This window comes from Caretta caretta, chromosome 6, assembly GCF_965140235.1.
Source record: "Caretta caretta isolate rCarCar2 chromosome 6, rCarCar1.hap1, whole genome shotgun sequence".
Classification (NCBI taxonomy): domain Eukaryota; kingdom Metazoa; phylum Chordata; order Testudines; family Cheloniidae; genus Caretta; species Caretta caretta.
The window spans coordinates 112168540-112185246 of NC_134211.1; the positions used below are offsets into that span (position 1 = coordinate 112168540).

The following is a 16707-nucleotide window of genomic DNA, read 5'->3' on the forward strand; positions in this document are numbered from 1 at the left end:
GGCATTTCATATATAGATTTTAATTTTATAGATTGATTTCTTCATATATTTATATTGTCCTAATCTTACGTAGTTTATACATTCACACAATAGAGAACTGCTTCCCAGAATCTTTATTTCAGGAAGACCTATATTTTATAGATGATAGAGTAACTACACTGTAGACTTGAGGGGGTAAAAGTCCAGCTATAGTAAAACACTTATACCTAGCAACACACTAGCTTAAAAATTTACTTGGAAAATTATCTTCAGAAAGCCATAAAATGTCTGTTTTAAACCTCACAATAAAAGGAGAATTGAGGATAAGGTGTATAAATTGTAGATATAAAAGGAAACTGCATTATCTGGAGCAGTCTGGAAGATGATTTTGACCTAGATAGTGGTCTCACTATTTTTTATTATTTAATATTTGTATTAGCACTAGAGGCTCTAGTCAGGAAAGGGGCCCCATAGTGTTAGGCATTGTGAAAACACAGACACAGTCCCTACACTTTACAGTTTAAGAGGGCAAGTGACATATGAAGGGTTGGGAAAATAGGAGTGCAAGCAAATATGTACAGTTTTAATTTTATACATATGTATACCCTTGCAAAAGTGATTTTCATAATTTTAAATAAAGTAAGTGCTTGGTAACCTACCTGCCCCTCCAGCCATCATTGGTTGATTTATGGGCATTATCACAGAAATGGATCTCATCTTGTAAGTTGTTACAGTCCAGATGGTGTCTGTCTATTTCAATCAATTGTTTTATTTTCTTCTGATCTATTATTGCAACAGTTCAGGAGTGGCAAAATGCATGCGTTTAGACATGCTAATCAACTGCTAGACAAACCCTTTCTAGCACAATGTGAATACAGTGAATTGTTTTGGTCAGGTAGTCAGCTGCATGCAATGCAAGGAAATCTAAAAAAGCTAAAACTTGTTTTAAAAGGAAAAAAAAGGCCAGTGAAGGCTATTTTTTTGAGTTTTGGTTCATAATTATGTTCTTAAGCATATGGAATACTACCTAAATAATAGGCTAAACAAGGAATTATAATCTTCAGACAGGATAAAATATCCTAGCACCTCCATGCTTTCGAGCAAAAAACCTTAAAATTTGGCAGGCGCATAGTGTGAGGTCAGTAGTGCCCCTTTTCCTGTCCTTACAAAGATCCACGTAGATCTGACTGAGTTAAAAACCTCTGAAATAAGATTGCCAGTGCAAATTTAATTCAGCTGTCTTGTGCATATGCATTGAGATAGTCTTGCCCAGCATCACATAGGACATCCTGTATGCATATCTTTAATAATAGATTTTTATATATAATTGTATATAAATGTTTTCACTGATTTTAGATTTAATAATGTAACATTTTGTTTGGGACTGGGGTTTGTATAGGAAGACAAAGACACAGATTCTACCAAAGAACCTCTGGATGACCTTTTCCCCAATGATGAAGATGACCCAGGGCAAGGAAGTAAGTGAACTTCAGATTATATAATTACAGTATATTTCTGCAGAACAGAAGCTTGGTTTTATCTTCAGGGAAATAACCAATCATCAATTCCTAGAGTGCTCTGGTCCAGACACACTGCAACATAGACAACAAGGGCAATTGCAGCTTTTAGGATTTATTGTATGCAGTAAATTATGATATAATGAAGATAAAAATGTTTCCCTTATGCACTTTTCTGTAATTTCTTACTCCAGCACTGACTATGTTCATCCCTTCCAAAGGGTGGAAGACAGGAAAGCTGATTTATGAGGATGTTGTTCCCACTACATAAGAAGGGTGGGCTAGTCTAAGCTGTTTTTTTTGTTGTTGATTTTGTTTTTAAAAAGCTTGCTAACTACCCCTGACCTCATTAGGAGCTAATTTCAATACAAAATTAGGCAGTAGCTTGCTAACTTAGGCAGAGAAGCTTTAGACTCCCAGTGTCAGGACCTGTTTCAGTCAACCTTGAGACTTGGTAATCTGCCCAGGTAGTGGGTTCTATGGTGACCTGTATGGTTAACTTCCCTGGGCAGGCTTCCATATGCAGCCTCATCAGTTCAGTTTTGTCACTCATAAGGACTATGATTTTTGCAGTTAATACTCCCTCCAGAGATGTTATCCTCTCAAGGCTGAAGGGTTGATGAGTTGGATGTAACACTTGAGTTACACCTTTATCATTATTTATGTTACCATAACAGCTAGGAGCCCCAGTTATGGACCAGGACTCCATTTCGCTATGTGCTTTATGAGCATAGAACAAAAAAGATGGTTCCTGCCCCCAAAGAGATTACAGTTTTACGTATAAAACAGGAAACAACAGATGGATACAGACAGACCATTGGGATAGGATAAGGAAACAAGATAATATTGGTCAGCCTATGGTGTCCGCACACCAGCGGCCTCAACCATTGGCAATTTTTTTGTAGGCATCAAAGAAAAGGAGAGTTTTAAAGAGGATAATGAGGTAGGTTTGCAGATAATTACCAGGGAGCTTCTCCCAAGTCTGCAAGGCAGCATGGGAGAAAGCGTGGTGGTGCTTGTTTGAAAATTCAGCAAGTGCGCAATAGAAGATGTCATGATAGGTCCGATAGGCATCTTAGTCGACCTCTAGATAATAAATAATAGATGATGGTCTCTTAAAGGGCCTTGAAAGTGAAGACCTGTAGTTTGATCCAAAAAGGAAGGGGAAGCTAGGGGATGCAAAGAGACGGGTAACATAATCAAAGTGAGAGTTTAGAAAAACATAGACAACAAAAAAGCAACTGCAGCTTTTAAGATTTATTGTATGCAGTAAATTGTGATCTAATGAAGATAAAAATGTTTCTCTGATGCGCTCTTCTGTCTTTGCAGCAGCCTTCTGAATGGATACGAGTAGGGCAAGTCTGCATTGTCAAAGCCAAAGAAAAGGATGTGTGGTGGTAGCAGGCATGAGATGATGAGGATGTTAGCTGTGTGGATGGATAGAAAGGCTGTATATTAGAGATGTTATGCAGAAAGAAACAGTGGGATTTAGTCATAACGTGGATTTGAGGATCTAGAAAGATATGAGTCAAAGATAATGCCTGTGTTACAGGCTTCAGTGACAGGCAGGATGGTGGTGGTATACAGTGCGGGAGCTCTGTTTTAGCCATATTTAGATTGAGATGACGGCTAGATTCCATGAGCCGATATTAGAGAGAGAGAGGCTGAGATTTTAGTTTGGACAGAAAGAGGCAGATCTGTAGTAGAGAGGTAGCCCTTTGAGACATCAGCATAGAGATGTAGTTTGCCCAGATATAAGGTGAGAGGAAGAAGAGGGGGAACCAAGACAAAACACTGTGGAATTCCCATAGAAAGTTGCAGGCTGGGAAAGAGGAGGATCCTCTGAAGGAGCAGTAAAAGGTAGGGGAAGAACCAGGAGAGGCTAGAGTTACAGAAGCCAAGGAGAAGCATGGTCGACAGTGTAAAGGGCAACTGACACATCAAGGTGGATGAGGATGGAGTACCGGTTCATGGAGATAATCAACAATCATATAAATGGAAGAAAGGGGAGACGGGACAGGGAGGAGAAGGCTGAGAGCTAGGCTAGGAAAAGGCCAGAGCTTTGGCTAGGAAAAGGTCATAAGACACTTTGGCAAGAGCAATTTCAGTTGAGTGTAAGCTGCGGAAGCTGCATTTGAGAGGCTCTAGGCACTCCAGGCAGCAATAGTAAACAGCATGCTCAATGAGCTTAGAGCTGAAAAATTGGGGTGGTAATTGGAGAGGCAAGTGAGGTGAAGGTTGGGTTTTTTAAAGATAGGAGAGACTAACATATGTTTGCATTGTGAGGGGAAAGAGCAAGAGGCTTAATAAAGAGTAAGGGAAGTGATGAGTGGATGCAAGGGATTTCAGGAGATGGGATGGTGTTACTGGTGCAAGCGGAAGAGTTAGATGGGAACAGCAGATGAGAAACTTCTGCGTCTGTGACAGGAGACAAGGAGGTAAGAGTTGTAGGAGGGGGTAGGGAAGGTCATGTTGTAGTTTGTCAGTTTTCTTGTGGAAGAAATTGGCAAGGTCCTGTGCTGAGAGAAGAATAGGATTTGAGAAGAGAGTCAAAGGTGGCAAAAAGTTGGCTAGGATTGTGGGCATGGGATTCAATTAAATTGAAGAATTAGAGTTGTTTAACTAGGATGATGTCAGAACTGACGGAGAAGAGACAAATTTGTAGTGGAGGAAGTCAGCCTGGTCATGGAATTTCTGCCAGAGAAGATCTGCAGTGTCAGAGCAGGAGCAGAGGAAGTGCATGTTGGGGGTGAGCCAGGGCTGGGGATTAGCAGGGGGAGCTTTGTGATGGAAGAAAGGGGCAAAAGAAGTAAGGGTGGAGGAGAGCGAAGCATGGAGATAATCAACAATCATATAAATGGAAGAAAGGGGAGAGGGGACAGGGAGGAGAAGGCTAAGAGCAGATGACAGTTCTTCAGTGCTGATGGACTGGAAGGCAAAGAAAAGGAAGGGGACTAATGGGCGATGCAAAAAGAGACCAGGTGGTGGTCACAGGAGAGACGTCACAACATAGGATCAGAGGGAGCAGAGTGTTTGGTGAAGACCAAGTCAAGTGAATAGCGTGGGAAAGTTGGGGCGTGGGAAAGTTGAACCAGAGCTTGGGGTCAAATGAAGAGGAGAGGGTGAGGAAATGCATAGCTAAAGGATCAGATGAGTCATTAACAAGGAAGATGAAGTCACCAAGAATGAATGAAAGTGTAAGGAGAGAAAGAGCCAGGACTGTAAATCGGAGCAGAAGTCTGATGGGGAGGAGAGTGTGGGAGAAGGAGAGGCCTCCGTAAGAGAAGGCAACTACAGAATCAGTGTAGGATCCAGGTCTCTGAGAATCAGAAGCTAGAGGGAGCAAGATATGAAGTGGTTGTGGATGACAGATCTTTTTAGAGATGGATTGGGTGTTCCAGAGACAAAGAGAGGAGCGGAAGAGGTGAGGAAATGGAGCAGGACAGGTATGAGGTTAGGAATGGTGACAGAATAGGTACAGTTGATGGGAGGGAGAGGTGTGGGAGGTGAAGAAGTTGATGAGGGAGGGAATGCCAGGATTGGAACAAAGGTCACCAAAGATGAGGAGGTGGCAGTAGACGAGGTGTGGATGTGTGATTTGGATTTGTGATGGTGGGAAGAGAAGGGAGATTGGAATAGAGAGAAGAAGAGAAGTAGGTATAGTTAGTGAGAATTGTTATGGGGTGAGGGTAATAAAGGAGGGGAAATGGAGCTAGTGTGAGGGGTAGAGGAGGGAGGAAGAGAAGAGATGTTGTTGTGATGCAAAGAGAAGAGGGATGTGTTGAGAACCATAGAAGAATGACAGGGGGATGAGGTAACAACAACAAAAACTCCAAACCCGACCTGAGTTCAAAAAATATTTTGAAGGCATGCTTGCATGTCCCCCTGCTAGATGGCTGCAGTGCTTTCTCCCACCCTGCAAAGGAGGAGGGGAGTAGCCATCTGGGGTCCAGTGCTGGGATGTCTGGGCAGTGGGGGGTGTTTCCTTGGTGCTTGCAGTCCTTATATGGTAGTTCAGTTAAATTGTTGATGGTTAGGAATTGTTTACTGAAATACCGAGGCTTTAAAAAATGTAAATCAACAAGAGTGTGAGACTGGTTCTATAAAATCTAAAACAGAATTGCTATGGAGACCTGTTGGTGATAGTCACCTGAATCAGGTTTCTCTTCAGATGCAGCAATTGTGATGTGTATTGTGTGGGGCTTGAAAGGAATAGTAGAGAAAATCATTAAGATTTTATTTTGGGCTGAAGCTCATCTTCTAGGCTTCTTTGAAGTCCACATACTGGTAACACTTATGTTGAACTGCAGAGCCATACCCACAGCTGTCCAGTCCATCCACCATTTATTTGGTCAGCTAGAAAGCAGGACGGTCTTTAGGTGACTCTTTTGACCACCTGTCGAAAGGTGCTTGTGTTCTTTAGGCTCTGGTGGTAGATGCCTGGTTTCATCCCTGGATTATCAACTAAGTCTACATCTTCCTCCCTATGCTAGGCAGGGTGTTGAACTTGCTAGAGAGATAGGACAGGTCCACACTACAGACCTATATCGATATAATGACATTACTCAAGGATGCAAAAAGTCCACATCCTTGAGCGATGTAGTTATACTAACCTAACCCCCCGCGTAGACAGTGCTATGTTGACGGGAGAGCCTCTCTTGTCAAAATAGCTACTGCCTCTTGGGGTGGTGGATTAACTACGGTGACAGGAGAAGCTGTCCTGTTGGCATGGGAGCATCTGCATTAAAGTGCTACAGTAGCACTGCTACACTGGTGCAGCTGTAGCATGTACATGAAGAGAAGCCCATAGTCCTCATGGTTGTCAAGATGTAATTTGATGAAGGCAAACCTGAAGGGGATAGGTGGAATGGGGCTAGAAAACAAAGGTTATAATTACAAGAACATACAGATGGTTTATCATATGCATCTTGTTTATCAAATATTTGAAAGACAAAAACATCGTAATTAATTTTTTTGCTTGTTTGGGTTATCTTAGGAATGGAGAAGGGAAAATACTAGTAGCTAAAGCAGTGGTTCTTGGCCCATGGGCCGCTTGCAGCCCCATCAGCACACAGCTGCAGCCAATGTGACATCCTCAGGGCCATACAGGTAGTATTGGATATGGCCCACAGTGGTAAATAGGTTGAGAATCACTGGAAGGGAGAGCAGTGGGCAGAAAGGGGAAGAAGATCAGAGTGTGAAGTATAATGGGCATGGAGAAGAGGGTTGGGCAAGAATTTGCAAATGTAACAGCAGTAGTTTGTTTTGAACTGAATGATTCCACTGACATTAGAGTTTGCCAGGGCTGTGAAAGTGTCCCTTTGTTTGGTAGGGGCAGAGGAGCGCAGAAAGCCAGGCTGTCACTGCTGGAGCTCTGGTCCTTTGCTTTCAGTTTCTGGAATCAATGTGGTTCTACATTGGAGGAGACCTTTATAGCCCTCACAGAAACTTGTATGGAGAGGAGGGGGCAACAGGCTATTTCCTCCTGGTTCTGGGATGGAAATGCAGCTGCCATGAGTTGGGGGTAGAGAACCAGGTGAGCAGATTTCAAAGGAGTAGCAAACAAATTGAAGAGGCTGGTTGTAAAGGCTTGCTTCCCTTTTCTCTTGCTGCTACCGCTATTGGCATCCCTTCTAGGGTAGCATAGTGCTTTTATAGGCCACCACTGAAAGAGTGGTTGGAGAGGAGGGTAGGGCATGCGGAAGAAGATGACTACTGAGACTTCATACTCCTGGAGGAAGGGGATAAGGGAGGAAGAGTAGACGAACTCTAGTCACCTTCCTGTGGCTGGCTGGTGTTGCTTGTCTTCCCCTCCTCTTCCCCCTGGGTAACTTGGACCTTTAGTAGCTGTAACTGAGGACAGAATTTGGCCCTAAAATTGGAGCTTTGTTAATAATTCCATTGCTGTGTGAATCAGAATAGATCCCACCTCTCCCCGTAGCTTTTATTGGCTCACAGGGCTAAAAGGAGTAAAAAGTAGTAAAAAATATATACTTGTTCATAACTGGAATTATACTGTATTACATTACCTGAATTCTCTTTATCTGAAAATCCTAGTTATCCAAATCCACAGTATGTCCCCCAGTTAGCCCAATGTTAATAACTTGCTAATAACTTCTCGGTTAGCTTGAAGAAAAGGAGTACTTGTGGCACCTTAGAGACTAACCAATTTATTTGAGCATAAGCATCGGATGCATCCGATGAAGTGAGCTGTAGCTCATGAAAGCTTATGCTCAAATAAATTGGTTAGTCTCTAAGGTGCCACAAGTACTCCTTTTCTTTTTGCGAATACAGACTAATTCAGCTGTTACTCTGAAACCTGTTGGTTAGCTTGTAGCACTAATCAACAGCTTTGTATTTGTATATTGGTTTTGAGTGGTTACCTGTTGTTACTGAGGCCTAATCCCATTTTATCAGCAATAACACATTGTCAGGACATATTAAATTGTTTAATTTGAATTAATCAGAATAAATGATGTCCACAGTGGTTTTAATACAATTTTGGTGTTTTTAATTTACTCAATCACATTAACATTGTTTTTACTCTTTACTGAAAGTACAAAATATTAAGCAAACATCAGCATTACTCCCTTCGCTCCTGTATTTCTAGATCAGTGGAAAGAAGAGATCAAAATAGCACTTTTGTTTATCCGAACTCCCAGTTTTCCAAAACTTTCAGATGTCCCCCAGGCCATTTGGATAAATGGGAGTGAACTATGTGTCAGTCGGAATACTGACAGGGAGAAAATCTGCTTAGTATGGGAGTGCCATTTTTTACAGTCGTGTTTCAGAACAGAACCACACTTTAAAACAATTAGATTAATTTTAGTGTCTAGTTTCTGGGGAGCATGGATTTTTATTTCAAAATGGTTTCAGATAGGTTGCCTTCTTTTTGCAGTTCAACAGCAGCATAGCAGTGCTGCAGCAGCTGCTCAACAAGGTGGCTATGAAATTCCAGCAAGATTAAGGACTCTTCATAATCTGGTTATCCAGTATGCTTCCCAAGGTAGATACGAGGTTGCTGTACCCCTGTGTAAACAAGCACTTGAAGATCTGGAGAAGACTTCAGGTCATGATCATCCAGATGTTGCCACTATGCTAAACATACTTGCTTTGGTGTACAGGTTGGTATTCTGATATACATTTAAATTCTCCATTAACTAAACTTCTTTGTTTCTGTAAAGTTGACTAGAGGCCTTAATGCTGGAACTGCTATAAAAATGTTTTTGACAATTTTGTAGGTTCTAAATTTTTTATTTGGTATCACATGGGCATTTGACCTGCTCTGTCATGCCATAGTACACCAGGGTCTGGATGAGTTCCTGAATATCCTTCCATACCTCAGTTTTTGGAATGCTATTATTCATTTTGAAACTTAAACTATCCATCCATCCTAGATCATTGAGAAGACAGTCAGACAACTACCTCTTGGGTTATGCTAATGCTGTTGTAAATTGGGTGGCAAGATGTACATGTGCAGATAGTTCATTTCCAGTCCCTCAAAAAACTACTTAGTTTTTTGCACTGAGTCTGCATTTGAACCCTTCTCTTCTGTACTACAGCATTCCTAACCTGACACTGAAGTCAACTCCTACTTTTGCCGTTTATTATATTACAAGATTTATTTGAATGCTACTTCCTTTTTTTGTGAAACAGAGTAAAGTGTTAATTATGGTTTTCTAAAATTTAGGGACCAGAACAAATACAAAGATGCAGCAAACCTCTTGAATGATGCCTTGGCTATTCGTGAAAAGACTTTGGGCAGAGATCATCCAGCGGTTTGTATATCTGATTTTCATATTTTTAGTTGTGTTTTTCACTGACACTTTTTTTTTTCTTCCCCTGCCCAACTTATTCTAATATTAAACTCAACAGGAACATTTAAGATCTGGCTTGTCACTAAACAGTACAGGTAGGAGGCCACAATATAATATTCTGTGTTCTTTTAATATTTAACCTGTCTTTGAGCATTTTATTCATTTAAAACTCTTTCACCCCAAAATTACTCTGCTGCCACATTTATTTGATTATGAATCGAGTTGCATGGTCTGTATGTGGAAAAAATTAACTTCTGAAGGAATATTTTAATTAGCTTATTTTAAACAATTCAGTTGCTGAATTCATATAGAAATTGTACTTCTGATTTTACTGCCTCTGTTTAAAATAAAACAGATCATTCCAATCAAGCTGTTGGTGCTCAAGTCACTTTTAAAATTTAATTTGGTGATGTATTGCTTCATATAACCTATGTTACAGTGGGCAACTCTGTGAATCTGGATTTATGTAAAATAGCTTTATTTCTGAGTTGTCATATATAGAGCAAATTTATGCATTTAATCACATTTCAACGGGCTAATTAAATACATTTCACAGTTTTCTGTGTTCTCATTTAAGAGTTATTTCTTAATGCAGTGATTTTTGCAAGAGGCCTTCACTGTACATAGAGGATATGAATGCAGCAGTCCACTGTAAATATATTTCAACTGGTTCATTCTTTCACCAGGTATTCACTTCATATTTAATGTTTTTCTGCTGTTGACAGGTGGCAGCTACCCTAAACAATCTTGCAGTGCTTTATGGTAAACGAGGAAAGTACAAGGAGGCAGAACCTTTGTGTAAGAGAGCTTTGGAGATCAGAGAAAAGGTACAGAGTAAAAAACGGAAGCCTGACAATGGATATTTATTTTTTGTGAACTTCAACTTCTGCTTTTTAGAAAAAACTCAGTCTCTCGTATTTTGGTTGATTAGACGTACCAAGCAATACTAAATACCTTGGATAGAGTTATACAACTTCTTAAAATACAAAATTGTTTTAAGAAAATTAACTTCAAAATCTTGAGAGACTTTGGGTGTATTCTAAAGTTGTGCAATAACTGTAAAGTAAGAGCAACGCTGCAGGAAAAGGACATTTAGATATGTTCCTATTGGGTTGACTAGAGCATTTGAATACAAAATAAATGTATGCCATTTAAATATCTCAAGTTGTACTGCAGCAGAGAGTGAAAATGCTTATTCCAGTGCATTTGTCTGGCTGTCTGCACTGCAGTATGTTAAAACTGGTTAAGTAAGCTGTATGTTTTTGAAGTTATTCTATTACTTGAAAACTGCATCTCCTGTTATGAATTATTTTGTTGCCCCCCAATTAGGATCTAATTGAATAATCCACAGATATATAAAAAAATGTTAGGCTTTTTATAGCTATTATAGGGAAATCCTTAAACTGTGGTAAGTGCAAAGCCATATACATGCTGACTAGTTTACTTGAATGCTGTTTAAAATGTTTTAATCCTGATAGAGATAATTGTTGACCTGGCATTAATGTAAATAGACTAACTCAAACAATTGTTTTAGAATCCAGGAAACAGGAAGAATTAAGACAAAAAAAATTTCTATCTGATAGGAACCCCCCCACCCATTACTCCGTACTTTCTGAGTAATCCATTTGAAATAGAGAAGTCTGCGTCAGCTTTAAATATTATTGAAAATGAGGTTTTTACTGAATTAAATATGAAAATGAATAATACAGTTGCTAAAGTAATCCTGTGATATTTTAATCTGCTGTGCAAATCAATTTGTTTCATACTGTCTGTAAATTTTAATGCGGTGTGAGATATTGTATTGCAAATACATAACTATTATAGAAGTTGTCAAAGGAGATGCAGGGTTATTATTTGGGAAAAAAAACAACTTGTGCTTTGGTCACCTGGAAAAGTTGAGGGGCAATTTTCATTTGTCAGGTAAGCCTGTCAACTTGATATTAAAATGATCAACAATGATAGTTACAATGTTAAGATTTAAATTGTACTATCTGGACATCAGAGTTCATAATGTTGAAATGAATGGGGTAGTCCTCATTTCTCAGGGCTACTGTTTCAGGCTTCTTGCAGACTTCTATGCTGAAGTTTTGTGTCAGTCTCCCACTGATGCTAGCTGTAGTGTGAGTGCTACTGTAAATTGCCTGCTGGAGTTCTTGCCACCATGTTTTTTAATCCTGTTCACTAGCACTCCAGCTATTGCTGACGTTGGTGGCACTTCACTGAAAGTAGAGGAGTTGTGGGAGAAAAGTGGATGGGAACCTGGGAGGCCGTGACCATGAGATGGTTGAGTTCAGGATCCTGACACAAGGAAGAAAGGAGAGCAGCAGAATGCTGACCCTGGACTTCAGAAAAGCAGACTTTGACTCCCTCAGGAAACTGGTGGGCAGGATCCCCTGGGAGAATAACATGAGGGAGAAAAGAGTCCAGGAGAGCTGGCTGTATTTTAAAGAATCTTTATTGAGGTTGCAGGAACAAACCATCCCGATGTGTAGAAAGAATAGTAAATATGGCAGGTGACCAGCTTGGCTTAATAGTGAAATCCTTGCTGATCTTAAACACAAAAAAGAAGCTTACAAGAAGTGGAAGATTGAACAAATGACTAGGGAGGAGTATAAAATTATTGCTCAGGCATGCAGGAGTGAAATCAGAAAGGCCAAATCACGCCTGGAGTTGCAGCTAGCAAGAGATGTTAAGAGTAACAAGAAGGGTTTCTTCAGGTATGTTAGCAACAAGAAGAAAGCCAAGGAAAGTGTGGGCCCCTTACTGAATGAGGGAGGCAACCTAGTGACAGAGGATATGGAAAATGCTAATGTATTCAATGCTTTTTTTGCCTCTGTCTTCATGAACAAGGTCAGCTCCCAGACTGCTGCACTGGGCAGCACAGCATGGGGAGGAGGTGACCAGCCCTCTGTGGAGAAAGAAGTGGTTCGGGACTATTTAGAAAAGCTGGACGAGCACAAGTCCATGGGACCGGATGCACTGCATCCGAGGGTGCTAAAGGAGTTGGCGGATGTGATTGCAGAACCATTGGCCATTATCTTTGAAAACTCATGGCGATCAGGGGAGGTCCCAGACAACTGGAAAAAGGATAATGTAGTGCCCATCTTTAAAAAAGGGAAGAAGGAGGATCCTAGGAACTACAGGCCAGTCAGCCTCACCTCAGTCCCTGGAAAAATCATAGAGCAGGTCCTCAAGGAATCAATTCTGAAGCACTTAGAGGAGAGGAAAGTGATTCAGGAACAGTCAGCATGTATTCACCAAGGGCAAGTCATGCCTGACTAACCTAATTGCCTTCTATGACAAGATAACTGGCTATGAGGATGAGGGGAAAGCAGTGGATGTGTTATTCCTTGACTTTAGCAGAGCTTTTGATACTGTCTCCCACGGTATTCTTGCCAGCAAGTTAAAGAAGTGTATGGGCTGGATGCATGGATGATAAGGTGGATAGAAAGCTGGCTAGATTGTCGGGCTCAAGGGGTAGTGATCAATGGCTCCATGTCTAGTTGGCAGCCGGTATCAAGCGGAGTACTCCAAGGGTCGGTCCTGGGACCGGTTTTGTTCAATATCTTCATTAATGATCTGGAGGATGGTGTGGACAGGGATAGGGTCCAGAGTAACCTAGACAAATTGGAGGATTGGGCCAAAAGAAATCTGATGAGGGTCAACAAGGACAAGTGCAGAGTTCTGCACTACAGAGTAGGGACCGAATGGCTAGGCAGCAGTTCTGCAGAAAAGGACCTAGGTGTTACAGTGGACGAGAAGCTGGATATAAGTCAGTGTTCCCTTGTTGCCAGGAAGGCTAATGGCATTTTGGGCTGAATAAGTAGGGGCATTGCCAGCAGATCGAGAGGATGTGATCATTCCCTTCTATTCAACTTTGGTGAGGCCTCATCTGGAATACTGTGTCCAGTTTTGGGCCCCACACTACAAGAAGGTTGTGGAAAAATTGGAAAGAGTCCAGCGGAAGGCAACAAAAATGATTAGGGGTCTGGAACACATGACTTATGAGGAGAGGCTGAGGGAACTGGGATTGTTTAGTCTGCAGAAGAGAAGAATCCGGGGATTTGATAGCTGCTTTCAACTATCTGAAGGGGGGTTCCAAAGAGGATGGCTCTAGACTGTTCTCAGTGGTACCAGATGACAGAACAAGGAGTAATGGTGTCAAGTTGCAGTGGGGGAGGTTTAAGTTGGATGTTAGGAAAAACTTTTTCACTAGGAGGGTGGTGAAGCACTGGAATGGGTTACCTAGGGAGGTGGTGGAATCTCCTTCCTTAGAGGTTTTTCAAGGTCAGGCTTGACAAAGCCCTGGCTGGGATGATTTAGTTGGGGATTGGTCCTGCTTTGAGCAGGGGGTTGGACTAGATGACCTCGTGAGGTCCCTTCCAACCCTGATATTCTATGATTCTATGATCTTATTTCAGAAGAAAATGGAGTGTAGAGAAAAATCAACAGGACATCATTGCATTGGCTTACACTCAATTCAAGTTTGTAAGAGTTTCTTCATAATCGTAAGAGCTAGAAACTGTTTTCTTTCAAACAGAAGTTTGTATTCTAGAGCAAATTCCATAGCCATGGAATTGCAGAATACACAAGACCCTGGTTATATACAGTAGTATAGGAATTGGAGAATAATTAAATGTACACATTTAGAAAAATTCTGTTGTGCTTCCCTCACTTTCAGGTTGACTACTCATTGGCAAAACAACATATAATTGCTGACCAAATGATTGTGTATAACACAATGCAAACTAGAAAAAAATAGAATATTTCTTCTTTGTGAGACTGAAAGATATCCTAAAACTTATTGGAATATATTCATGCAACGGACTTTTTGGAAGCCGTACTGAGAAGTTTATTTAACAAACATTAGTTTCTCTAATACATTGTAATCTTAGCCTATAAAATTTCAGTTTAACTTTGAATCTTGATTGAGTGCACAAAAGAATCTTTTAAAATTTACTATTAATGGAAAATGTCTAAACAATGTGATTTTTGTGAAAATGGTTGAAAATTAGATGCCTAATTGAGACCTTATTTGCCATGTCAGCCAAGAGGAGTCTTAGTGTTTACCTAATGTAAACGGGGCCCTCCTCCACTCTCAACTAAAAAATGGAATTTATAATGAAAATAGTGACTAAATCTTAATTATAGAAAAGTATGAGCAGTGTAAACTGCTAAAGTAAAAGAATGTAGTCTGATATTGAAATCAGAAAGAAAAAAGTTGTGGAAGATCATTTTAAGATCTTGCTTCTTTAAAATCTAATATAATAAATGGGGAATGTTTAATGTATGGTACCTTCATTTCCAGGTCCTGGGGAAGGATCACCCAGATGTTGCCAAACAATTAAATAACCTGGCCTTACTGTGTCAGAATCAGGGTAAATATGAAGAGGTGGAGTACTACTATCAAAGGGCACTTGAGATCTACCAAACTAAACTAGGACCAGATGACCCAAATGTAGCAAAAACAAAGAATAATCTGGTAAGTTTGTAACATAAAGTAAAAATAGGAAAACTTAAGCTTTGTTTTTTCTGATGTGCTAAAATAATTACTCCTTGGCGCAGAAGTCATATCTTCTGCAGATTTCTTGGCTCCCCTGAGAAATATGGGGAAGCAAAGAAATCTGAGGAACACCCCCACACACCATTCCCCAGCAGCCCTGGGGTGTTTGCTGGGAGCAGCTGGCAGCAGAGGAATCACTGGGGTGGGAGGAGGGAGGCTGGGCCTACGTATGTCCCCGGAGAGATGTTAAGGGGGTAGGTCTTGGTGCATGCGAACAAGTCTCAGGGCTTGTTTGCATTGGCACTTCGCAGCGCTGCAACTTTGTCGCTCTTGGGTGGGAAAAACACACCCCTGAGTGCAACAAATTTCAACACTGTAAAGTGCCAGTGTAGACAGTGCACCAGCGCCGTGATTCCCAGCGCTGGTAGCTAGGCCCCTTGTGGAGGTGGGATTTTTTAGAGCTCTTTAATGTTGCCAGTGTAGACTAGCCCTAAGGAGGCAGGCTATTAATGTTCCCATTCTTAGTTAATTGTTCCCATTCTTAGTCAATTAAGGCTCCTTTACCTTGCCAGAGTGGTGTAAAGGAGCCTTATTGTAAATAACAGGAACTTGAATCCTCAGCTAGGAAGGTCTATGTGATTTCTGGCTTTTTTTTTCATGTGCCAGAGAAGCACAATGGGGTTAGATTACAGCTCAGGATCTATTTTACTTTTCCATTAAAAAAAAAAAAAAAAATACAGGACCATGATAAGCAAAACTGTCTGACTTTTAAGTGTGAAAGTCTGAGCAATTTAAAGCGACATTCTACCCTACAGAACACCGTACACCAAAATTAAAGTAATGTAATTTAAATGAAAATCCAGGATTATAACTGGAATGCAAGGTATTGGTTACCAAGTATTTGTAACTTAACTTTCTTGTGTTTAGGAAATGCTGAACAGTTTTATTGTGATTTTTTTTCTGTATGGTAGTAAAAATAAATTACCAAAAAAAGTGAAACTGGTGTGATTATATTGCATATTTTATTTGTCAAAATAATGCGAATTTTGCATTTTTGGCTCAGAATTCCCCTAGGAGGAAATAATGTTGCTTTATTCAACAAGCATGTAATTATGGATACGTTCTGTCTTTAAAAGATAAATCAAAAGTTTTCCTATGCTGATACCTTTATATTATTTTTTAGGCATCCTGCTATCTGAAACAGGGAAAATTTAAGCAAGCAGAAACTTTATACAAAGAGATTCTTACTCGTGCACATGAAAGGGAATTTGGCTCTGTAGATGGTAAGGATTTGGTGTACAACTGAAAAGTAGGATTTCTTTTTTATACTTCTCAAAATAAATTTTAGATTTTATTGAAACATACTGCAAAATCCATCCTAAGGAGGAATGACTTTAATGACTGCATAAAAATTAATCCAAAACGAGGATTTTTTTCCAAATAGTGAGACTTAGCAAGTCTATGTAACAGACTACTTTTCTATCTAACCTACTTTAGGATGTTCTATAGCACCCCAAACTCTAGTGTCTAAGAGCTAGTATACACACAGGACTACGTTTGTCATCTTCTAGTCAGTGATTGTAATACTTCAGTATAGGATTTTAGATTACTTGATAAAAATAATGATTAACTATTTGAGCTCATCTGCCAAAACAATTAAAGAATGCAGAAAAACTTGGCCTTCTTAAATTGGACAGACTGTAAATTTAACAGCTAAGATGTCAGCAGTCTATTTGTACATTGTTCCAGTAGAATGCGTTTTATAAACTACTAATTGTAATGCAGTATTTTCATTTCATTGCAATAAGACTGTTACTTTTGCAGCATTCAGTGGCTGTCACAATAAAAGAAAGAAATGCGTGTATTCTAGCAAACGACTAAGCTCTTGTCA

General features: G+C 40.2%; 1 protein-coding gene across 8 annotated transcripts in view; it reads left to right on the plus strand.

Annotated features, from left to right (window-relative positions):
• LOC125638995 (kinesin light chain 1) overlaps positions 1-16707 on the plus strand; it is a 134596-nt gene that overhangs the window by 81025 nt on the left and 36864 nt on the right. For all 8 annotated transcript variants that reach the window (XM_048855386.2, XM_048855380.2, XM_048855379.2 and 5 more), the window contains 6 exons: positions 1379-1457; positions 8395-8620; positions 9187-9274; positions 10039-10140; positions 14622-14795; positions 16000-16099. In XM_048855386.2, the coding sequence (XP_048711343.1) occupies positions 1379-1457; positions 8395-8620; positions 9187-9274; positions 10039-10140; positions 14622-14795; positions 16000-16099 (769 nt within the window). The remainder of the gene's footprint in view (positions 1-1378; positions 1458-8394; positions 8621-9186; positions 9275-10038; positions 10141-14621; positions 14796-15999; positions 16100-16707) is intronic.